This window comes from Loa loa, assembly GCF_000183805.2.
Source record: "Loa loa unplaced genomic scaffold supercont3.265, whole genome shotgun sequence".
Lineage (NCBI taxonomy): Eukaryota > Metazoa > Nematoda > Chromadorea > Rhabditida > Onchocercidae > Loa > Loa loa.
Genome location: NW_018108445.1, coordinates 18,571 through 44,414, shown reverse-complemented (window position 1 = coordinate 44,414; position 25,844 = coordinate 18,571). Strand labels below are relative to the sequence as shown.

The 25,844-nt window shown below is 31.6% G+C and overlaps 4 protein-coding genes across 4 annotated transcripts; 2 read left to right on the top strand and 2 right to left on the bottom strand.

Annotated features, from left to right (window-relative positions):
• The first annotated feature begins 512 nt into the window (after positions 1 to 512).
• LOAG_04028 (hypothetical protein) lies at positions 513 to 1,932 on the top strand. Its single transcript, XM_003139565.2, has 4 exons — positions 513 to 670; positions 834 to 943; positions 1,273 to 1,390; positions 1,661 to 1,932. Exons 1-4 carry the CDS (start codon positions 542 to 544, stop codon positions 1,778 to 1,780), a joined length of 477 nt encoding a protein of 158 aa, XP_003139613.1. The 5' UTR covers positions 513 to 541; the 3' UTR covers positions 1,781 to 1,932.
• A 2,515-nt stretch (positions 1,933 to 4,447) lies between these two features.
• On the top strand, positions 4,448 to 16,118 carry LOAG_04027 (TBC domain-containing protein; the record flags this gene model as incomplete). The annotated part of the gene is made up of 23 exons (XM_020446488.1): positions 4,448 to 4,594; positions 5,315 to 5,460; positions 6,075 to 6,264; positions 6,570 to 6,758; positions 7,085 to 7,218; positions 7,575 to 7,641; positions 7,718 to 7,820; positions 8,013 to 8,176; positions 10,504 to 10,548; positions 10,999 to 11,116; positions 11,309 to 11,420; positions 11,640 to 11,775; positions 12,278 to 12,466; positions 12,594 to 12,719; positions 13,076 to 13,219; positions 13,385 to 13,555; positions 13,903 to 13,995; positions 14,078 to 14,188; positions 14,321 to 14,425; positions 14,694 to 14,849; positions 14,907 to 14,987; positions 15,112 to 15,270; positions 15,928 to 16,118. 23 exons carry the CDS (start codon positions 4,448 to 4,450, stop codon positions 16,072 to 16,074), a joined length of 3,033 nt encoding a protein of 1,010 aa, XP_020303178.1. The 3' UTR covers positions 16,075 to 16,118.
• A 2,967-nt stretch (positions 16,119 to 19,085) lies between these two features.
• Positions 19,086 to 21,942, bottom strand: LOAG_18333 (hypothetical protein; the record flags this gene model as incomplete). Its single annotated transcript, XM_003139563.2, has 7 exons — positions 19,086 to 19,187; positions 19,628 to 19,729; positions 19,926 to 20,088; positions 20,262 to 20,375; positions 20,644 to 20,811; positions 21,478 to 21,599; positions 21,793 to 21,942. 7 exons carry the CDS (start codon positions 21,940 to 21,942, stop codon positions 19,086 to 19,088), a joined length of 921 nt encoding a protein of 306 aa, XP_003139611.2.
• A 670-nt stretch (positions 21,943 to 22,612) lies between these two features.
• LOAG_18332 (hypothetical protein) lies at positions 22,613 to 25,181 on the bottom strand (the record flags this gene model as incomplete). Its single annotated transcript, XM_020450994.1, has 7 exons — positions 22,613 to 22,858; positions 22,943 to 23,020; positions 23,584 to 23,679; positions 23,829 to 23,909; positions 24,260 to 24,391; positions 24,627 to 24,821; positions 25,056 to 25,181. 7 exons carry the CDS (start codon positions 25,179 to 25,181, stop codon positions 22,613 to 22,615), a joined length of 954 nt encoding a protein of 317 aa, XP_020305264.1.
• Positions 25,182 to 25,844: the final 663 nt, after the last annotated feature.

The window sequence follows — 25,844 nt, the reverse complement described above, 5'->3', positions numbered from 1 at the left end:
TATATATANNNATATTATTATTATTATTATTATTATTATTATTATTATTATTATTATTATTATTATTATTATTATTATTATTATTATTATTATTATTATTATTATTATTATTATTATTATTATTATTATTATTATTATTATTATTATTATTATTATTATTATTATTATTATTATTATTATTATTGTTATTATTGCTATTGTTATCATTGTTATTATTAATATTAATATTAATGTTAATATTAATATTAATATTAATGTATTAATATTAACATTAATATTAATATGTTATTAACATTAATATTAATAATGTATTAATATTAACATTAATAATATTAACATTAATATTAATATTAATGTTAATTAGAAAATGGATAATTTTGATAAGCAGTTTTGTTGAAAAAATAGGTGTCGTAAATTTGGTAAGTGTAATGGTAATTTAATGGTAATTTGGTAGTTTTTGTCTTTCGCTAATTAAGAATTGCGAATATTCTAGCCAAAATGATATTATAGTATTGTAGAGATATCAATTAGATTATCAAATATGGCAACAGTTGTTGATTTGCTAAATTGTGACGCTTACACCGAGCATATCTTTTATAATAATCGATTGAAATCATTTACAAAAAATGCTTGGCCTCATCATCAATCCGTTAATTTATCTCCGGAAAAGGTTACATTTCAAATTTTTTTTTATAATCATATTATAAATTAATTTACTTGATTTTTAGAATATTATTATTTGCATTTCAGGTCAATCATTTCATCTTTCATCGTTATGATTGGTAAAATTTGCTTTTTGTAATTATGTTTGATTATAAATCTTGGCATTTCAGATGGCTCAGGCAGGCTTCTTCTTCGATCCAGATAGCGATAATGCTGATAATGTCAGTTGTCCATTTTGCCTTAGAAGTTTGACCGGATGGGAAGATAGTGATGATCCTTTGTAAGTCATTTGTGCAATAATAATGCTGAAGCCAAGCTCACTGAGTATTGCAGTCTAGTTTTTATTGACGAAATTTGCTTCTTTTAATTAAACCGAGTCATAGATTGGATTAGTAACTCATTTTGATTAATCTTTATAATTTAGCTTTCTTATTCCTTGAATTTAAATGTTGCAATTTTTCAACTGTCGTCTTTTTCTTTTTCTTTTTTTTTAAGGGAGGGGCGACATGACGAATTAGAGAAATTAAAGGAATTAGAAAATTGGAGGAATTAGGGATATGCAAAAAATGAAATGAGGTTTTCGAATTTTTAAAATGATTGGAATTTCAGAGTAGAGCATACAAAACGGAAGGACGTTTGCTACTTTGCACGTTTAGGCAAAGATGAAAAGGAATGGACAGTTGAAGACTTCTTACGGCTTCTGGCTCAACGAAGAGCATCTACGATGGTTCGGCTTGTTTCTTTCTTTTACAAAATTGAGTACCTTTTTCGGCTACATTTCAAAAAAAAATTCTTAAAGGAATCTTATGACCTTAACCACCAAACTGTGTCGTTTCCACCTGTTATATAGGCCTTCAAAAGGAAAAGTTTTTCGAGTCAAAAGTTCCGCTACACTACTAGAAGCTTATCATGTTCAATTACCGCAGGTTGAACTTGAAATTGGCTTGTAAAATATTAGTAATTGATCCTAATTTCTGTTTACTGTTGCTATTTTAAGTCATTAATTGCACTGAAAGCGATCGATGGTGCGAGAAATGCTATGAAAAGCGTGAAAAAGCGAATAGATGTACTGACTGAAAATAAAAGGCAAAAAAAGACAGCGAAGAGGAAGAAGTAAATGTTCGGCTGTTGTCGCAATCATAATTTCTTCTTTTTCATATCAAGATTTACTGATAAGTTATTGTTAGCTCTTGACCTGTACTGTTTATGTTTATGTTTGCTCCATTTATACTGGAGCTGGTTAAACCATGTTTTCTTTGCTATGACAGGGATGTAAAAGTTAACATATTATGTCAAGATAAAGTGAAAGAAAGTTAAGACAAAGAGTATTAGTACTTTTAAGACATCTTTCGTGACGTTTTGTTGACTTCCGTGATATTTTGTTACTTTTATACTTTTAAGCCTTAAATTAACTTTTCGATTTTCTAAGAGAGCTGTAATTGTTGCCAAAGAGAAATTAGTATATTTCAGGGGAAAGTTTTCAGTTATTCGACTTTAGTTTTACTACTTTCCAATGTCAAGTATGTGAAATGCTTCTTACTTTTAACTTATGGAACAAATACGCTTACTTCATCTGAAATATTACTGACTCTAACCTACTGTATTATCCTGCATTTATGTCTTTCGAAGTGAAAATGTATGCATTTTATTAAAATTATCATCGAATTTGCCCAGATATTCCGTGATACTTAACTACTGAATAATTCATGAAATGAGTAAAACATTATTGATTGACTGCTCCTAAATTCAGATATTTTTGTCATTGCTCGGAGCAATTTGTACTAATTTAATCGAATACCATTTTCTTCAAATGCAATGTATTTTTGTCTTTATGTGTCACTGTCGTTGCAAATGAGAGGGAAAAAAAAATTATTTTCACCATCTTGAAATATGTTATTATAACATATGAAAATATGAATACAATGATATATCTTTAAATATATTACAATAGATAGTCCCAAGAATATAGATCCAGGAATTATGAATGCCCAGAAAATACAAACTCGAGATTATAGATTTCTCCATCTTTGCTCGATATTTTGATAAAATGTCTTCGAATGCTTATATGTATACGTTTTTGAGTGAACAAAGATTTAAATATTTGATGAAAATCTCGAATGAACGGATATCTAAGTATATGTTTAAGTAATATATTAGTAGATTATTTTGCTCCACTCAATAGTGATAGCAGGATGAGCTTCCGAATAATTATACTGTACAATAATGTTCATTCGAATGATCGATTTTTCAAATATTTATGGTACTCTCAGAAGGTTAGCATTCGTTGACCTTATGGAATGACCCTGGTGAGAATGTTTTGAATGATACTCTCATGCATCCACAATAAGAAGTCACTACATATGAGATGTAGCAAACGTGATCTTATATAAAGTAATCTAGCGTGAACACGTCACGTATAATTCATGCAATTGAAATCGAATGTAATGTGGACAAATAAAGATACATAGATGTAGGGAAGTGAAGTGCAGCAACATGCGACATGCATGCAATGTAATGTAGAAGAGTGAAGTATAGTGACATGCAATGCAATGCAGAAGAGTGAAATATAGCGACATGCGACATGCAATGCAATGAAGCGTAGCCGGATGCAACGTGGCGCAGTGTGTGAGAAAAATGCAGCGAATGGCATCCAAATATGAAGCGCACACATTCCTCTGCAAGGGCTGCAAATGAATCGATGCCATTTTGGCTATGCACAAACACGCACGCACGTGCATTGTGCTATTGCAGCATGTCCACGTCTCTGTCACTTAATATCTGTCAACAATACGTATATTTCAACCATTCATCAATCTATTCACGTGTACGTTTATGAGAGTATAGGTATATGCATATTGCTCTCAATTAATTTCACTCGTTAGCCAGTTTATTTATCACAGTTATGGCTATGCATTCATTTTATTTGTGTATGTATGTGACAATATAGGCAAGTATGTGACACGTTTATATATATCAGTTCGTGTATTTGTGTGTTAGTATAGATGAGTATGTAAGTTTATTAGAACTGGAAGATACCAACAATTCTTTTTACATGTTTGAAATATGCATGCATTCATCTATCTTCCTGTGTGTTTTTATATGTTTTTATACTTTTTTGTAATAGTTTTTTAAGGTAAAAGGAGTAATTTGATTAGTAAGCAATAGCTTTGTAAAAAGTGACATAAGCCTGAAAGATTTGGGACATCATAGTTTGTTCATTTAGTTTTCACAGTTAATAACTAATTCTTCGAATGTTAAATCTTTCTTGTTTGTTTCATTTTTTGCTCGTAATGGTTCACCTGCCATATTTTCATATTGTTAAGATATGTGAACACTTTTTTTTTGCTTTTATTTTGTCGAATTGGAACAAAGACCAACGATCATTACATTGGTCCGTCCATTTTTATAATCACTGTAAGGTGTTATTATTATCATTTACTGATACTAAGCATTTCTTAGTCGTTATCTTCTTATCATTATTTATTTATTGCTTTTAATAAGTTGTTGAAAATGATATACTTGATATGCTGCCACTGTAACTCACCTTTGTTTTGCTTTTCAGTGGAAATTATCTGATAATTGTTGAGAATTGATATAATGTAACATAAAATATGCTAAGATAACAAAGTAAAACTCATTATTCGGATCAGTTTGATAATTTCAACAAAATATCTAATAAATGTTTTCGCCTTTTGTTTCATACCTTAGTTATTTCGTTTCACCTGTCAAGGAAGTGTTAACATTCGCAGACATAAACGTCATATGTGTTATTTGGTACATTTAAATGATTTTCTTTTTCTTTTGTTTTCGGTGCAAACTGGCAGCTTCACTTTTACCAGAACAAACAACAACAGCCCGTGTTGATAACAGCAAGGCAGAGCTATTAGTATCACGTCAGCTCGATCCTGTTACGGCTGCTACTATGGAACAGGTAGGTAGATATCTTTTAATTTTTAATATAGATATAAATAAAAGTATTATACATATAAAACAAGCAACTTATATTGCTTATATATTTAGTATGGCAGTAAAGTATTGTTTGGTTGTTTATCAAGCATATATTTATTCAATGAATATCAGGCATAGATTTATTTATTGAATATTTATTTATTCAATGAATAACTATCTGCTTACTAGGCAATTAGGGAACTGTCTACTAATTAACAAATTAAAGCATTGCATTATCCATTTAATATTAAATTGAGGAATTAATATCGAGTGGTGTGAGTCAAATATTATATGTTTGCAGTGATATCTTGCTGATCTTGAGCAAGATATCACTGCAAACAGCTGATTTTGATCTTGAGGTTAGATGAAAAACCCGCTGATTTTGACTTTTGCTGATCTTGAGGTTAGGTGAAAATTGAGGATCAGTGAACAGTGTACTGTGATTTATTGCTCGTTTGTTGCTAGTTTGTTTATTGCTAGTAATTTATTTGCTAGCTGATTTTCGAAAATTCCGCATTATTTCTCATTATTCCCAATCTTCCTTCCCATTTTTTTGGTCTTTTTGATTTTGTTCCTGTTTTAACTTTTCTTCGAAGTTTCTTAATCTTTTTTTTAGTTTTTTTAGTGCACAGTTTTGTTTGTATTTAAGTTTAATTTTTTACTATTTACTTTATGCAATTTAATATGACTTTACTAATTTCAGATATCATATTTGGGTTGTGCAAAAATTGAAAACCCGAGTAATGAGACTGAAATTCTGAAAATAATGCAGCTGTTAAATAAGGAACGTTCGGAGAAGCCGATAGATGTAATATTATTTATTCCCGAATCATCCTCTGGCATAGTTCGGTTTGTATTCATTTTCTGTGATATCTCTACAATACATGAAATACTTTGATAAGGGAATAGGGAGTGCCATTTCTTGTATTAATACTTTTTCACTGAAAACATTAACAGTGGTGTTTTTTGTTTGGAGTTTTACTTCCATAATCGTTTTTTTTTTTATTTTTCTTCTCTCATATATTGATTTCAGTAATTTTATCTGTTATTTCTCAAGCCATAATTAACTAAACATAGTTTATAATTGGTTCTTATTATTCTATTAATTCGAAATTATATTAACAGTTCAGAAATATTTTCTGAAATTCAATTTGAATAAGCCGTTGTAATGCAACGGTGGTAATGTCTTTACGTTCTTGCTTGGTGACTAGAATGAGATAATCCTGTTTATCAAATAAATCCTTAACCAATATGCGACATCCTGTATATCCTTTTCGAATAAAAGGCCAAATGTGATAAGCTTTTTCGGAACAAGTACTCAGCTTCATATGATCGCTCAAAGAAGGAATGGACGTTGCATATTGCAGGGAATGCATGTTATGCTTGTTTGCGTTAAATTTCAACTTTACTGCTTCATCCACTAACATATATGCATGCGTGCTGCAACAAACTCTTGTTTGTAGAATGTGTGATGGTACAACCAAATCCGAAATGGTCAGTTTTCCAGTTCATCGAATCAAATTTTGTGCCCGTGGTCAGTTGGATTCAGCGGAACGTGAGTGTTTCGCACTCTCTTTTACACAGAAAAATGCGACACCTACGGATGTTGCCATACATCAATGCCATGTTTTCCGTTGTCAAGTCCCAGAAGCAGTAAGTTACTCTTATATCGCATTCCTTGTCTATTCCTCATGTTTGCTCTTAGCAAAATCTTTGGGGGGCTATTCGTTCGCAATTATTTTTGTATTTTTTCTCTTTGATAATTACATTTCCATCTGAGAAGACAACAATACCAGAAGTGTCTGATCAATTCGTAAAATTTTGGTTGTCTGTGACAATGACTCGATCGTACTGAATTCAGTCATACATGGCTTTTATGGAAGAAACTAACTACGCTTTTCGTTTTCATTTCTTAACAAAAAATATGGTTAACAGTATGTGATATTTCACTATTTTAGGCCGGAAAAGCACTTCTTAATTTTGCTAACGCTTTTCGAAACAATGGCACAACAAAGAAAGTACCTTCATCGAAGTTTTGTCGTACATCTCAACCGAGCAGTGCTGATGAAGAGACATCAAGCTTGGAGGGTGCCTTCAGTCCTGGTGGTGAAGAAGATTTCCAGTTTGATGCATTTCTTGAAATGAGAGTGAGATATAAACATTCAATGGCTTTTTGTTCATTGCTTGCGTTACGCTAGGGAAAGTCAGTGAGATTTGTCTTCTCGTGTTCCTGAAACAATCTAACCAAATATTGTTTGCCCTTTTTCCACAGCTTTATCAGGCCAGTATTTGCTTTTTAAATCCTTGAAATTTCCTTCTTTTGATATACATCTCCAAGTTTAGTAATGTTTCAGATTTTTAATTATTACCTGACTTCCTAATTCTAATTTTAGTGGATTTCATGCTGCCATTTTTTTGAAACATTTAAGAGTTTAGATATCCATTTTCTAATTTATCTAGGCTTAACTTACAGGAGGAAGATGCGAAAAAAGGCTTTACGGTATGCCCGCAGGAAAAAAGTTGTTTTAAGCTAAGAAAAGACCGCGAGAAGCAAGTGGTTGTTGTTCTGCAGCAAACTCATGGACGAAGAGTTTTAACTGTTAGAAAGTTAGTTGACTTTAACCTTTATCTTTGCTTTCATTTAATTAAATTTAATATTCATTTTACGGATTTCTTATCTCGGTGGTAATGTCATGAATCATCTTTTTCGTAATTGATGTGTATGGTTATTATTTATCTAATTGTAAACCTGAACTGAATATTTAAAAAAATTTAATCCAAACCCATTGGTATGGTTAGGTAGAGGAATATATATGTTGTAAATGAAACAGCATACATAATCACTTAAGTAAACCAGTGGATGGGCAAGCTGAGTGAAGCATGACTTGTTTAGTATCTCCTGCCTGACGCAATATTGTCCTTTGTATGCAGATACTTCAGTGCTATGTGTTTATACTTTCCAGGTGTTTTGGTCTGTTACTTGGTGCTGGTCGAAACTTACGTCATAATGATATGCATCTTCTTGACATGGTTCGTGCTTCAGTAGTGAAGAATTTATTCAATACAATTTGTTTATATTTGCCATCACATTTCAAATAGTTTTTAGCAATCCATGGGACGAGGAAATGATGCAAAAACATACATCATTGAAGCTATTTGGGATCCACATTTGCAAAATTTGGAAGTCCTCAACACGGAGACTCCAAGAGGTCCAGTACTCACCGTTTAGTAATTTTATTTTTCAATAAAATCTCTGGTTATAATACACTTTTGATATATATTTGAGATATAGAGAAGATACTGTGTGAATTTCTGGTGACAGATATTCTTTCGTTAAAAAGATCACAGTAACTGTTTTGTATCAAGAAATAATTAACTCTAGCTTCTGTCGTCTTTTTCAGAAACGAGAGTTTTCATGACAATAGCAGCTGATGTGATATTAACGGGTATTGATGAACCGGTGCGTTTCAATATAGAATGTAAAGCAAGAATTTTTCACGAACATGAACGATTTTGGTACGTGTCTAGAAGACCGGTAGTGGAAAAATATTTTCTTACCGCAAGGGTTTGTTTTCTTATGGCTATTGATAAAAAAAATCACTTGAGATACTTGCCATTAGTGGATGATGTGCTGAGTCATTTATTATTGGGTACTTTTATTTAAAGTAGCGAACCATTTTACATTTTAATCATTACATGACATACTTTTGAAAGTACCAAGGAATTAACGTTCTAATAGATGGGTATATAGTCAGCGAGGCATCAACTAACTTCCGAAAGAAGTAGGTTAGCTTTTGGACATTATGTCATCAGCATCTACCAACAAGCAGAATGAAAGAATAATATTTCCACCATGCTACGTAAAAACTACGTAAATAGATAATATAGGGGTTTTTTTTTCCCCACACTTTCATCCATTATATCCGTTTAATTAGTGTTATAAAATGCCTTTTATGGGCATTTTCTTGGCTACACTACATTTTCCATAATGCAAGGAATGTTTTGAAAATGCTAAAACGCGGAATTATCGATATCTCTTTGCAGATTTGTTTAAAAGTGAAATAATATAGCTGTTGAGCGTTGTGTTAACTGGTCAAATACCACATCCATTTTGAGGACTGCTCCATTCTCAGGAGTAGTCAGAGGAAAGGAAAATCGATGTATAAAATGATTACAGATTATTAAATTCATTGATTGCTACTTACATATTGTGATAAGATTTTGCATTGTAGAAATAACGTTTGAAATGTTGAAATTTAGTTCATAATAAGCAAATAAATAAAATAAGCCTTCGTCCACTAAGTTACCGCTGCCGAAATATCATAGTTATCGTAATGAATGGAATGGTAATAAAAGTAGATGAGGTGAAAATGGCAACAAGCTTTTTTTTTTTTTGTCAATAAAAGGCTAAATTCATCTTTACAAAATAACGTATGGAATAAGTTCTGTTTCTGTTATAAGCAACAGATAGGTGATAGAACAGTTGTTACATCCCTGCAGTGTCTTATTCTTAGACAGTTTTCCTAGCGTCTATTCCTCTTCCTTTTATCTTATTCTCTCTTTAGTCTTCTTATCGTAAGATTATCCACCAAGCTAGCATTGTGCAATCGATGAAAATCGAGCAAAAAAGCTTCATCTATAACGCTCAAGAACAATACTAAACGATGTATTTTATTTAAACATATATATATATATATATTTGCATAAGCGTTTATGCTTGTGTTTATCAGTCGATACGATTACTCTTCTATTTCTCCCATTGTTTATTTATGCACTGACCACTCTTATCAACAGTTGAGAATGTCTTGAACTTCATTTTCAAATTTTAATCATATACGCCCCTTATTTTTGTTTCATTGCGATTTTTTTTTTGCGTTCTCAAGTCCAATGAAGCGTAAGTTAATAATTTTGGATTATTCTGAAAAATTAATAGTAAAAAGAAGTTAGGTCTCTCTATTTATGTCTTTGACTTTCAGAAAGGAAATGAAAATGAAATATGAGGAAGTACTATGAAAGGAGGATAGGAAGAAAAGAAACTTTTGTTAGATGTGTAGCTGGTATTTTCATCTTTTTTTCCTTTTTTTTGAAGTGTTTCCTTAATTTCCATAAGAAAGAAATCGGTGTATTATACTTTTTCCTATTTATCATCTTGTAAAGATATTCCAACTCACTAGATTCTTCTGGAAAAGTAGTGATAAATCACCGATGAGTCATGCCATCATTGATTATATTATTAATCGTAAACATCAACGTATTGCTTCATTCCATATTTTTGAACTGTTTTCAGTTTATATTCCTGACATTCTCTTGACAGTCGTTACAAATTCATATATTTCAGATCAAGTGAATAGGGGGTATTGCTGGGCACTGAATTTATGTATAAATTTTTGTTTTAACAGATGGCTATATGGTTTATCTTGTGACGGATAGCCGTTCATTAACTTCTCCTTTCCTGATAGTTCTTTAAATTTGAAATTTATGTGATGGAATTGGTCGTTTTCATGTATTTAAAAGATTTTTCTTTCGATCAATTAAAAAAAAAAACTTCCACTTCTTATACTATTTTAAAAAAAAGCAGTGGTCATACAAAGTCATAATAAATAATTACAAGTGTCAGTTTTATTCGCTCGGCTGTTTTAACTGTTGAACTAGATTCGATTAAATTATGAACATATAAATAGTAAAGGCTTGATTACTAATTACTGAGATAGTAAAACCTTGTTATGATTATGATGCGAAAGGTTGGATGGTAATTCATTTAAGGTATCCACAAAAAGATCATACCTACAGTATAATATAGGGAGCTAAAGCAAAAAATATAGTACTTTTATTACTGTTGCTTATTGATTCTTGACGATTTATATAACATCTCGATTCCTTTCCTTTTTTCAGATGGGAGAAGAAGGAGTGGATTCCATAGATGAAGCTAATCTCAAGGTTTGTTACGCATAACTTTTATCACATTGCATTAGCTTTCATTTCGTTAGTCAGTTTGCAGCTTTTGTTTATTTGTTTCTTCATGTACGAATATTAAATAGAAATTACTATATAATTTGTACTGTAAAAATCTTCAAGAAAAAATCCGTTTTCTTGCAATTATTATAGTTATTGCTGGAATGTATGCCCATTCCAACGTCATCGGGTACTTTTAATTTGAAGAAGCTGGATGGGGTTGCTTCACTGTACCTTTAAAAAGCTTAAATTCTTGTTGATTCTGAATTCCTGAAGCCTAAATTCAGCAAATGTAATATCTTTTCTGGTTGGACAAAGATTTAAGTTTTGATGATAATGTATCAGTTTTCAGTTCGAGAGAGAGATTGAACTTGGATGAATGAACTTACTTTTGGTAGTTTGTTCGTTGATAGGATTTATAAAATTAGATTTCAGGTGGTGAAGTTTGAATCAATTACCGAACGTGAGCGATCATTAAGTCGACTTTCGTTAGGTAGATCGCCGACGAAAATGCCGACGCAATTAATACATCCAGCAGACGACGATGAATCTGGTAGGTCAAAAGCATATATGTCTTTGTTTGATTTAGTCATATTTCCGCATGAAATATGCACAGCAGAACTTATAAATTTTCCTATGAAATTTTAAATTCGTGGTTTAAAAATATTTTTCTAAAGTCAGAAATTGAGAAGACCAGTTAGTCTTTCTTTATTATTTGACGAAGCAAGATCAGTTTGATTTGCAGATAGTGACGAACCGCTGTTATCTGGTTCGGGTATCGTTAATCAGGAATGTCCTGATGATGTACTTAGTGCATGGAACAAAATTTTGCTGGAATGGAAAGCAGATCCCGAAGGGTGAGTTAAATAAATTTTCATTATTTGAGCAGATTTTTACCATTTCTCACATTGTATCTAATTCGTTATTTAGTTCTGATTTAATCTGCTGCTCGCAATTATTGCATATAATGAGTGGTTAAACCTCATCGACGTAGTGAATGTGAGAATTTTTGTATCAGCTCTTTTGTCTGGCAAAATTAAAAACTCTTATTTACAGTGTAAACTATTTTTTTTTAGGACAGTGCCCGAAGGTTTAGCTGATTTGATACGTAATGGAGTGCCTGATGTTTTGCGCGGTGAAGTTTGGCAGTATTTGGCGAAAGTTCAAATTGATCCTGACCTTACTCAAACATATCGCTTATTACTTGGAAAAGTGATTTTTTTCTTTTTTTTTTTTTTGCGCAATATTTGGTCTCTATCGTTCTTCACTTGGACGAAAAAAGCATCGAACTGTTATTCTGTCAAAACTGTATCATTTTCTTAGTGCATATTGCGGGAAATTCATTGCACATTCCCAGCACATGAATATTTTAAAGAATCAGGTGGAGAAAACCGGGAATCATTATACAGAATCAGTAAAGCATATTGTTCATACGACGAGGAAGTCAGTAAATGCCCAGGAGTTACTGCATAAAGAGATTATGTAACGTCGAAGCGAGGTATTTCTCGTTGAAATCTGTGGCATTCAAAACCTCTATATCTTTTGTTGAATTGAACGGTCTCAAGAAAATCCAACAAACCTCTTTTAGCTCGGCATCATCCGATGTGCGAAAAATGCACAGGTAAAATAATCCGGGTTGTCCTGTTGGTTAGCAATATGCTTAATTGTAAAGGCAACTGTATTTCTTCATTTTCCTAAATAAGCTAAATTGTAGGAATGCCCGTCGGAACAGGTAATATTACGGGATATTCATCGCACATTCCCAGCACATGAATATTTTAAAGAATCAGGTGGAGAAGGCCAGGAATCATTATACAGAATTAGTAAGGCATATTCTTTATACGACGAGGAAGTCAGTTATTGCCAAGGATTATCTTTCTTAGCTGCCGCATTATTACTGCATGTAAATGTTCATGCATTTATGTTTTTCTTTTAATACGTCTCCTCCTACTTTGTATTTTTTCTAGTGTACTTTTTTAATATACAGTTCTCTAATCTAAGTTTTACTTCCCTAAATCTCAATATTTCAGATGCCCGAGGAACAAGCTTTTTGTACACTTGTGAAAATAATGTTTGATTATGGCTTGCGTGATTTGTTCAAACTTGGGTTGGATGTTTTACATTTGCGGTTTTATCAGCTTCAAAGGTTAACTGAGGTAATCGCTGACATTTTGTTGCAGTTGCGAAACGACAATTTTATATACCGAAACATTTCAGCAGGATGATTAAATGGCTATAAAGCAACTCTTATTTCAAAAAAAAAAAGGAAAAAAGCAAAGGGAAATAAATCTGAAAATTGATGATATTTCGTTATTTTGCTATTCTCTCGGAATACTTGATAATCCAGATATTTCTCCCTCCGTGATACTGATTTTCCCGGTGTTTTTTTTAACAAACTTTCCTTTAGCCTCTGCTGCATTTTAAGAAGATACATGGTTGACTTTAATTAAAAAATTTTGGAATGTTCGAACTACATTTACATTTTTCTAACGATAAGCCAGTTATTTTTCAGGATTATGTGCCGGATCTCTTTGCTCATTTTTATAATCTTGGTGTCGAAACACACATGTATGCCTCACAATGGTTTCTTACTTTATTCACTGCCAAATTCCCACTGCAGATGGTCTATTTTATTGTAGACCTTTTCCTCAGTGAGGTACGGTTGAGTTTGTTGAACAGAAATTTATTTTGTAAACTTTGAAGTTAAATCTGTGTGTAACGGTCGAGGTGGAATTGCTTAAATTGTAGTTAACACATTTTCTTTACCTATTACTTGTTGAGCATGTATCATTTTCTGGATATTGACTGTCAGCCATTCCAGGGGATGAATACGATATTCCACATATCATTAGCTCTATTGAAAGCATCCAAGAAAGAGTTGTTGCAACTGGATTTCGAGGGAGCGCTCAAATATTTTCGTGTAGTTTTGCCACGACTTTATCGTACAGAAGCAAATGCTAAAGAGCTAATTCATAAAGCTGTCAAATTAAAAGTTGGTTCTATCGGATTCGTTTGTAGACAGATCAATACTGAAATTTCGTTGAAAATATTTTATATCGCATATGTAGCCGTAATAAAAATGCACGCATTCTTTAGCAGCTGATATTTCCTAAATTCTGTTTTTGATTTCTTACATTCCGTTTTACTGTACAGTACTGGATTCATAATTAATGAATTGACAGGTTTTTTTAGCATTATTACTAATTTCGGTGTTAGTTTGAATCAGAATATTTCTTATTATAATATTATTATTATTACAAATTACGAAAAAAAAACCGAAAGTGGAGAACAAGTGGATGCATGTTAGTCATTCAAGACCTCAAAAACCATAATTTTTAGATAAGTCATAAACGACTATCAAAATACGAAAAAGAGTTTTATTCGCTGAAAGAGCGTGAATTAGAATCTCAAGATCCATTGGAGCGTATGGAGGTTGGCTATTAATTTCGTTGTTTGGGTAAATATGGTAGTTATAAACATTTGTTGTGAATTCCAAAACTTGATTTTTTTTTAGCGGGAAAACCTTCAACTGAAGGAAACAGTAATGCGACTTGAAAGAGAAAATGATGATTTGGCACATGAACTCGTAACCAGCAAGATTGAACTGAGGAAAAATTTGGACACCGTATGTTACTTATTCCGGTGTTTCTGTATAAAAGCTGATTTCTAACGTACAATTTCAATTATTCTCTCTTTCGTTTTCTCTGTCTAGACATACCTGGATTTCCTCAGCCTCATGAATTGAATCTTATTACAGGCAGAAGACAGTGTCGAAAGCTTACAGGGGCAGCTTGAGAGGTGCATGCGAACAGCAAAAGATCTTGAAGAAGAAAATAATGGATTACGGACTGAATACGATCAGGTTGGATTACGTTTTTATACGAAATTCAATACGGAATTGATTCAAAGTTATGAAAATGCGAGCTTTAGAGTCTGAGGAAGTGCTTTGTTTTAATTGTAATGTATTTCTTACTCTCTCTCGGTAGAATATCCCGTATCGAGCATAGGTAACTGTATCATTACATTCAAAGATGTTTCGAAGCATTTTTGGTGTGAAATGATTACATTAAAATAGATTAAATTTGAATAAAGTCATCAAGATATTTGACAGTTGTTTGCTCAAATTACAGGTGAAGGAGATGTGTAGAAGAGAAGTGTTACGGCTGGAATCAGAAGGATCACGATCGCAGAGTATTATTAGCAATTACAAAGAGATTTGTTCCGATTTGAGTTACCGACTCGAGAAGCAACAGGATAGTTTCAAGGCTCAAAAAACACGGATTGCTGTAAGTTGCTGCGAGAAGATATTTGGTGATTATTTTCATAGGAGGGATTTTTTTCAGGGAGTGGTTTCTCACTGTGAACAATGTTCAATTGTACTTGCTGAATTTACTGAACAGATGAATGGAAGCCCATCAAAAAAGGTACCTTATGTTTGCTTATCTTTGTTTATCTTTTCTTTTTGTATGATTGAATTCTGCTGGAAAAATTATTTCATGAATCTTTAACAGATTTTGTTGATAGAGCAATGAAATTGCCTATTTTCAGTTATCTTCGGTGGAGGATCGTTGTGGTTTCAAGATAATTGAATTGATGGATAAATTGGAAGAAAGTGAGCAACGTATTCGCCAGCTGGAACTCAATCTTGCTCAAACTAAGCTTGAGTTAGTTGAAGCACAGTGCAGAAACCAGGACTTGAGCCATCAGGTAATAAAATAACTGTTTTCGGCTGAAGCACATTTATATATAACAATTTTTTTTTTTTGAATAAAAGTGTTAGAGTGAGGTTTGATGCTATTCCAGTTAGTAGAATTCGAATTATCGCATTCTGACACTAATTCATTTAATACCTCAGTCATTGGTCGATATGAGTTCAGTAAGTAGGTGATAGATAATGAGGAACGGAATGTGATGACGTTGGTTCCGTTAGCAATCAGCATTGATATTTTTTGAAGATATACTTGGTCATATAATTAATTGAAAACAAAGACGCGAATTTGGATGGCGTAAAGTCTGAATCTTTAAACTTTACGTTTTGTTTCCATATCTTTCGCTAAAGAATAAGGGCGAGATGCGTGTGCAGCGTTTGTCATAATAATGGCGTTGTTCCTTATTTTACTTGCTACAAATGTTTGTTCGAGCTAAGCTATGACTAGTTTATGTAATTCTTTGTTCTTTTATTTTTTTCTAACTTTCGAAATCCAAGTGTTTGTTTTTTTCGTTCATGTTGATGATCGTTTGGTTCACACCATATTATTGCTATTTCGAGATTTGACTAATCTTGAAACGGAGTGAAATGTAAATTACGATAGTTTATTTTTCCAAAATTTGGTTTTAGAATTTCGAAGTTTTTGCTTTCTTCAGATGAATACGTCAGTCAGTAGCGATAATGATAGTAAGCATGCAGCATGGTTGAAAAAAACAATATCGTCAATTCGAGATGTTGGAACGTCACTGAAACAGCCTACCCATGAACGTAGTAGCAGTACTGTTTCTGTGGATAAGTATTAGTTTGTTTGTTTTTGTTCGTTTCACATGAGACATTTCACTTGGATAATCTCAAGATTTCAAGAAATTCATTTCAAAGCAAAAGATTTTGGTCATGTATGAAATCATTTCCTGTGAAGTCGGTGGCTTGGTTTTTGGATGTTTCATTTTAATGCCCTAGTTTGATCTCCCATGTTTGCTTTCAGGGCTAAAGTCATAATAATTTCGACTCTTCGTAAATTAGTAATTTATTAAAAAAATAAAAATGTATAGCACTAATTGTCATATTTATTAGAAGCAGGTGTATCCATGCAGTTGTGAATGGTTTATAAGTCACCTAGATAGCGATCTGAACAATTGTAAACTGTCGTAAAAAGAGCTGCAACCACTGAAATTAAAGAATGTTTATAATCAGTTGAGGATTATCCTTCGTTAATACACACTGTTATTAAAATGTACCATTTGTTTGTTTGTTATTTCGAAATTTAACAATTTATTCACTTTATTTTGCTACTTTTTATTGTTTGCTATTCTTTAGTTCAATAATGCTTGAATGTTTCCTGATATGATCATTGCTGTGCTCTTTCACTTTTTTAATGCTTTCTTTGCTAAGTTGATGCTATAATTTATGGCTAGGTTCAGTTATCATTTAATTAATGTAGTTTTAAATTCTACTCCTCCAGTTTTTTTTTTTTTTAATTTGTTTTTAATTTGCGAGACATTTGGAGGATTAAAATTAAGCAGTCGAAAGGACAGAGTTAGTAGTGGTTACAATCTCGTTTAGCATTGTGATATAACTTCCCAAGGATTGAAAAAAAACAAAAAATTTCTGTCTTTGTGATAAAATTTTTGTAACCACTTTTTGCACTAGATATGAGAACTAATCTGCTGAGTAAATAATTCTAGGTGAGGTTTTCAATTTCCAGGGAAAGCATAATAACTCCAATTCGAAATCAACCAACATCAATCTATGATGCTTAATTTGCGGAATGAATTCAATAATAACTACTGACTTAATGATTGTCTTAATTGCTAACGCTGTTAGCAATAAAAAAAATCGTTTTTAAGGCTTTAATATGTTTGAATTGATTATTTGGCATAGTCTCTTCAACATTGATTTTATTACAAAAAAACAAGAAAAAAAAATGACGGGAATCGTCTGTGTTATCTTGCTTGCATTCCACTTTTTCCTTTTTATTTGTTTGTAAATTTAAGAGAATTTTGAATGTTGTAGAATGTTTGCCGTTCAGGAAAGGTTGCTTTTTTTTTTCTGTTAGAATTTTCATAATTAATGATAAATTATCTGATTCTTTTCTCTTTTTTTTTTTTTTTTTTGACCAGCTACAAACAACAGTAATTTGACAGCATTTTAATCCGAAATTCACTATCGAATGTTGTTGCAATAGGATAATACTGTTGGACATGCGCTTATCTGATTGCATAGCTTGGGATAACATTCTGCTGTTTATTAAATCTTAATATTATCGATAAGTGGCATTCATTAGTTTATACTTTATAAGAGGCGAATGAAAAACATGGAAACATTTTTAAAAAATCAGAATTAACATGAGTAACCATTATCCCACCTCTCATATGTCATTGTCAAGTTCTATAATGTATGATTTTTCAAAATGATAACCTTTTAAAATCATGCAAATTTATCTTTCATGGGAATAATTCAAAGAACTGACTGATTGGCCGCTGATATAAGTCTTCCGATTGATACCTTTTACAAATAAATGGACGTTATTAATGCAATAATAGCCTTTGTTACCATCGAAATGTTCTTTATTTTCATCAATTTTTACACAATTAATATCTGATTTTTTGACGGTAGAATAAAACAGTTCTATGTTTACAAAACTATAACAGAATTAATGTCATATTTTAAACTTTTAATATCTCAAAAAGACGAGTGCATTATTTGCGATTGACCGATGCTAAACTAATACATCAACCAGACTGACAAGTTATTATCTGATTTAAATATATTTTGAAAGATTGAGTGATCACATTTTTATGGCAAAGTATTCATCAGGAAAAAGAAGTAATGAAGGATGATTTAATTAGATTAAAATGAAGTTGAAATTTTAAGCTATCCTTTTCAAATATGGGATATCAATAGAAAAAAAATTTTTCATTATTTCTTATTTGGAAGAGATAGTAAATTATTTTATGTATTTTGAGGTTGGAAAATTAAATTAATAATCAAAGAGGGAAGATGAAAGCAATGTTCATAAAATGAAAAAGATATGAAAAATTACTATGCAGAAGATTTCATATAAATGAGGGAGGTTCTACACTGGAGATTACAGAATTATCGAGTATTTATCGCGGAAGAGCTAATAATTATATTAATTGCAATATAATTTAGCTAAACAAAATTTTAATAGCAACTGGAGTACGAAGACAACAAAAAATAGTATTTGAAGAAGCAGATCGCGTAAAATGAGTCAAATTTAATGCTAGCAATTTTTGTTTAACAATTTAAAGAATTTTGTCTTAATTTAAATCTATGGCAAAAAGGGTGGAAAATATTAAATGGCAATGAGCGTTATCACATTTCTCGAGAAAAGTATGTTGCGAGGAACAAAGTCAATTCTTGATATCATTGTCGGAATTGTTAAAGAAAAAAGAAAAACTCTGATTTATGTAATATTTTGTTCAACAATAATATTCATTAATTATGCACATCTCTTTTAATAGCATAATGAATCGCCCATTATATTTAGATAAGATTAGTGCTAAAAAGTTGACAAATACCGCGAAATAAAGTCATTGTTTCCTTTTTTCTTCAAAACTAATTCCACATTTCGAGTTTTTGACACATAAAATAAATAGTTTTTGGCATAAATCAATGAAAGTATCACAACCAACGTATCATGACTGGCAAGATGTATTAATAGGAAAATAGGAAATGGTTATTAGAGATACAGAAACAAACTTTTGTTTGTCAGATATTATAGAGATGTTACAATGAAAGATAATCCGATTTGATGGAAGTACTGTTACTTTCATGAGCTATAATAATGAAGTTACTGACGGCTTGAGTGATCATAAAATAAAGGCAGAAGTGAACTTGGAAGATGGAATAATCCGGTGCCTGTAATATCACATTCCAGACGCATCATTGCCACCTGAAAAGGTGAATTACTCATTGTTAAACACTTTTTGTCCACTGTCAATGTTTTGTTAGCATCGAGAGTCGAACTAAAGTATATCTCGTAACCAACATCTAATCAATAGAGTTATTAATCCTAAAATATATATCCAAACCCTGAAATAAATGGTAAGAGTATTGCATATATAGTAAAATATTGCTCGATTTAAAATTAGAACAACTCATCAAGCACAAATGTTCAAATACCTATTGATATAGTTCACTACTACCTTAAAACATGGTCAAAAAAAAAAAACAACAGCTCTATTAGGCTTTTTGGGAAGACTCGATCAATGAAATGAAGAAATAAAGGCACTCCAAATCTCCATAAACTAGAAGATGATTACAGTTATGAATTGAGGTAATCAGTGCAACATTATATATAAATTTTGCAGGAATTTCATACTGAAAACAAACCTGATTTGGTAATGTACCATTGAATGATAGAGCAGGCAAAATGAGAGCCATACGTGGTTGCATAACACCATTTCGATCTGATGCTGGTAGCAAATAATAATTCTAAAAAAACTTTTAAAAAAACTTCGTTTCAAAACTTGTGATGTGCATCAATAGAAAGGTTATGAGAGATCAACTTCTGATTCAGACTTGTCTATTTCGCCATCAAAACTATTAAATGATTGATGAGGAATCGATCAATCGCTGATTAAGAAAGGTATGTATTAATTGTAATGAATTAAGAGAATGAAGCAGAAACCTTCATAGCAACAACATAAAGTGTGTCCTCGCGCTGCTTTAAATTTCGAGCAAGTTCCGCATACTGTGCCTCCACATCCAAAACCGAACGTGCATCTGTTTTACCTTGCAACCAGTTAGTTAAGAAATGTTCTGGACCCATAACATTATAATCTATCGTTTTACTGAAACATAACATATATTGTTCTCTGCGATTAAAATGAAAATACGTTTTGTCAAAAACAGTAAATGTGTGCTTGCAAAAGCGGAATAATTATTTCAAAAAATCATTACCAACTTAAGGCTTTACTGATGACTAATAATCAATTTAGGAAAAAAAGTCATTAGAAAAACCTACACTTGCGATTTGATTGCTGTATTTTCTGCACTGGAGCTGATCATATTGATATGTCGCCAAGTACGTTCACGTATTGCTTTCAAGCGTGCAGCTTCCATTTTATCATTTGCTGTCCTAATAATAATTCCAAGTCTTTTATAAAACCAATATATAAAAAAATTGGAAAGATTAGATCACTTAACTGCATCATCATTATTATTCAACATCATTCATGTTGGATGCGCCGATGAAATTTCAAGTGTTACTATGGTTGGATGAAAAGGGTTTACTAAAACAGTCATGCAACAGCGAATCCATAAAAATTCTAATTAAATGTACATTTCACTCCGGGATAAAATAGTAAACACATATTTGAAATTTGAAGGTTATTATTAATGCAAACCGCTGGTGACGATTTTTCCCATTTTTACGTTCGGCACCTTTTACAGATTTTATTGTTACATTAGAAGTTGTCAACCACCCGTGTATTGGAACACGAAATATATGTCGAATATGCATAAACTGCAAACATTCGTGCCGATTAATCCAAGCAAAGACGTCGTTATTCAATCTGCAACATACATTCCATTAAAGTAAAATTAAAATTCCGAGAAATGAAAAAAAAAAAGGGAAATTTACTAAGATTGAGGCAGCAACGTTTTATAAATATTATGGGTAACAAATCAATTAAAGGTGAGAAAATAACGAACAAAATCCGGATTTTGCAGACTACATGTAAAACATTATTCTAATTTTATCACTTTTCAAGAATTTTATATTCCACACAAGAAAAAGTTTCGTATAATAAATATAATTCCAGCGATGATGTTACTTCTTTATAACTACGTATATCAGCACTTTCGGGAGATTAAAGATAGTACCAGAGATATCTCCAACTTCTAGAAATGTTTCACATACGAGGATCGCTTGGGTTAAGCATACGGAACTCCGATAAAAGTGAGATGAAAAAGACCGACAAAGTCTTTATCTCAGTCATCGTTCACAGATTCAACGAATGTAGCTGAGTATCTACTGTACTGTGATAGAAGCCAAATTATCATTCATTAAATGCAAGGCAACCCAATGTTTAATTAGAGGAGAATACTAGTACTGGAGTAAATATGAAAGACAAGTATGATTAGTGTACCCTACTCTAAAATTGATTGCTTTACTTTCTTAGGTTTCGGAAAGTCTGACACTTTTCAGTTAAGATAAATTAAGAAAGACTATAACAAACTTCATCGCTTCAGTCTGATTTAAATCTTTCTTCTGCATGCTATCACAGTTTGCTGAATTGCTCAGGTTTGATTGAGATAAAGGATCGGGCTTCTTACTTGACTGTGGATTTTTGCTTGATTCCTAAAGAATGTTTAACAGTGAACATATATGAATAGACCTTCAAAATGATGGACTTTTCCAAAGTGATGAAGTATGAGTGATAAAAAGAGATTAAACAGAAAATTAAACCGCTAAAAACACTGGTACATAAAAAGACGACAGGATATTTGGAAATAAAAGAAAAAAAATAAATGAAAGCAGGTAAGTAACTCACTAGGCCACCATCATAATCCAAGGAAAGAAGAGTTCGACCAGTATTTACTTTATCTCGCGAGGAATACATATTTGATTTTGCAAGATTTAGTTCAACAAGATTTGCTGTATCAGGAATTGGATCCAAATTCCTAAAATCATTTAAATTCATTTCATCCAAAAAAAAAATTCAGACAGAATCGTATTCCTAAATTCTAATATTTACAGACAAACATCTATCAGAAAATAACTTAACTGGTATAGGTGCTGCTAAAAGACAACAACGAAACAAATCCGAAAAGACAAACAGCGCCAGCTAGCATGCTTAAACGACCACTGCTGTTTCGATTACTTAGTGCTTGATTTCAACATTTCATTCTAAAAATAAAATTTTATTGTTGGAAGGAATTCAAATAGAAAAAGACGCAAAATATCAATTAATTATTCAGAACCAATTAATCACTCAAAACCAAATTTCTACACAGATTCTCCAATAGGACGAGCTTAACTGTTTGATCTCTGTTTACCGTCCTAACGTTTCGTAACACCAAATTAAGAAATCTGTTTCAGGCTACACACATTAATTAATTCAGTTATCACGATTGGTATAAAAACTTTTTCGGATTCAAAAGTTACAATCATTTTTCAATTAGTAAGGCGTATTATTTCAAAGCTAAAAGTGATAACTGATAACTGATAACTTGATAACTGCTATCGGTCCTAACTTACACCGATCTATATAAGTAAACTTCATTAAATCTTCTGATAAATATATGTCTTTCAGCTAATTATTTTAAAAAAAAGGCTTTTCATAATTTACTGAGTTATATCTAATAAGCTTCTTAAGATTGAAAATTATATCGAACTGATACATATGGATTCTCGATGTGAGATGCAATTTGAGACATATTAAACATGTGTTTCCTGCTGTTTCCACTTATGACATTTGTTTGTAAGACACAACTGAAGATGATATATACCTCATTTCGCAAAGTTTCAACAGTTCGTTTCAAAATTTCGATTTCATTTTTCAATTTCTCGATAATGACATTTTTATTAGCCAAATTTCGTTTCATTTCATTGATTTCCTATAATAATTAGTGAACGGGAGAAAAGGAAAATTAAGGAGAAAAAGAAAAAAGGAAAATGTAATACATTATCGCCAAACTAACATTTTTTTTCCGAATCCGTGAAAGCTGTGCCGAATATCGGTTTCGGATCTTCCTGTCTTCTTTCTTACGATCGTAATCCTAAAAAAGTTTGCAGAATGCTAAGATGATTTTTTATTAATAAAAATTTTATACATAAAGTAATACTGATATTAAAATGGATAAATGGATAAGTGATAAAATTATGCAAAGATATAAAAGCATGCTATCTTCAAAAAGGCCTAAGAAACAACTTCATCTCAGCATCCGTGAAGAGCTTAAATAATAAACAAAAATATTTTATTGTGAAAAGTGTCAGCAACAAAACAATTCTCCCGCTTTACAATGTCGCATGTAAGTATTCAGAGATTAAATGAACTGAACTCTGCATAAATATTAAGTTATACCTAAGACCACAATAGCTACTAAAAAATGAACTCCACTTTGGTACTTCGTTCTGGCCCGATACAATGTGCGAGACCACTTGATAATGTATTGAAAAGTTAGTCACAGAAGCAAAGACAATAATACTTAGAAAACAGGAAGATTCTAAAAGATTATTTAGTCCATTTGAAAAATGGGAAAATATGTGTTAATTTAAAAAAAGGAAAAAAACGTACAATAAAACAATTTATTGAAGACAAACAAAGTTATGAAAAAGTTACCTTAACAGGAGTGCTTGGAAGTGTTGGTGCCAATGATGGTCCTTCACGTTTCGGTGACAGCATTCGTTGCTTATTTTGATTGACAGCTAATTGCGACTAAATTAAAATGCCCGAATCAATACCCTAATTTTCAAGAAAAAGAACAAAGTGATAAATATAGGGAAAGAGTATCAAGAAATGGATAGAGATGAAAGTCAGTCAAATCATATATGAAGCAATCCTCTAAATATCTGTTTGAAACTCACGTTGAGAGAGCTGACGTGGGTTGTTGCAGGCATGATGCAAATCATTGGTTGACTTGACGCACTTTTACTTTTTGTTATAATCTGAAAATTTCATATTAATAATGTTTAGTCATTTTTCAAATTTATTTAGCTATAATTCTTATGTAAATCCATCAATTAAATTAATGCTTCATGATTAAAAATAATCATAATGAGCTTCATTTCTAAATTCTAAATACATTTTAGGAAGCCTTTCTTATACTCAAAACAAGAAATAAGGTACAGAGCAAGAAAAAAAAGACATCATTATAAGAAATGGAACAAGCATAAGCTTAAAGCATAACCCATACGGAAAAGTTGTATGTATAATAGCTACACAATAAATTGCTTGTTACTGAAACAGTCTAAACATAATGAAAAATTATTCCTATCAAGAAAGTCAAGCTATAAACCTGTCGAACAGGAATTTGAACGGGAACAAGGCGACTTGGATTAGGCGCTACAGTGAATTTTGTTTCCAACTGATGTACTTGTGTTGCTTGGGCGCTATTTATGATTCGATCGCTATCAGCAGCACTCTGGTCCTTCAAAAATGTGTCATTTTTAATCATTTAATGAGAAGTAAATTACTTCCAATATCTTTAAGGAATTTAATTGGTGCTAGTAAGGTCCATTAAATAACTTAATATTGTCATTACCAGCTCTTTATAATTTTTGAGGAAAGGGATGATAGTCACCAAATTACTAGTTTAATGGGTTTATGTCCGTGAAAATCATCATCAGTTTACATAAGTATTCAATTACTTGGAAAATGCATACATCTGAGGTAGAGCATGTTGGCGAGTAATTTCCAGAATCACTGGTAGATGGTGAAGCATTATCATACAATATTTGATTCATAAAATCGTTTTCAAGCGTAACAGCATCAAATATCGACGAATCATACGTTGAAAATACTTCATTGTTGTCCTGTGGACTTAAATCAAGTCCAAAATTATCAATGATCTCCGAAAGCTGAAAATAATTATTATCAAATCAATAATGTACAAAGTTAGTATTGCTCTGAATTGTTGAAAAAGAAGGATAAAGTATTGATTTGTTACTTTAGAAATTCCAAATGACACTTGGACGTTCTCCTATCATCTATTAATCAAACAAAAATGAATTCAAATGTTAAGAACGTCAAGCAAGTTGATAACTATGAGCTAGCTAAACATTGCTATCATTAATTAAATGATAAAAAGAAACCTGATCTTTCGTTTGTTCAGTGGTACTGTTAAGATTGATCTCAGAATCATTTGGTGAAAGTAAATTTATCAAATGAAATTGATCAAAATTATTCTCCAGAAAGCAACAGCTATCATCAAAATCCATCATAAAAATTGGAAAAGAATTGTTTATGGAATAATTAGAAACATTAACAGAATAATTCTGAAATTAAAATAACAAACTGTAAAATAACAACTGTACATTTTATAAAATGGATAATTGCAATTCCATTTTCTATTCTACATTAGTAATACTTAGAAAGATATAAATCGAAATTGAAAATGCAAATGATAAAGAAAATCAATTAGGAAATGCAAAGAAATAATTTATTAATGATTAAGGAAAGTTGCAAAATATTCGCATATTGTAATGGTGAGAGAGAGAGAGAGAGAGAGTGAGAAGTAAAGAATAGATTAAATTATAAGATATGAAAGATTGAGAAAAATCATAAATACCCAGATTTTGCAATGGTAGCAGAGAATAAGAGAGAAATGATAAGGATAATTTGTAAGAAAGAATAATAGGCTTAAAGTGAAAACTGCTTGATGACATACAATTTCTTCACCAATCTTTTTTTTCAATCACTTAAAATCATTGGCTATTTGTCTCTCTACCTAACTAAGCGGGAGTTTCGAAAAAATTGATTCGAAATATCCCCTAACAATGTAATACATATCCTGGCTACGATTACACGTACACGTACGTTATCATGTCCTTTAGCTACGTGATCAAAATATTAAGACTAAGAATGAATACGTGAACTTATTT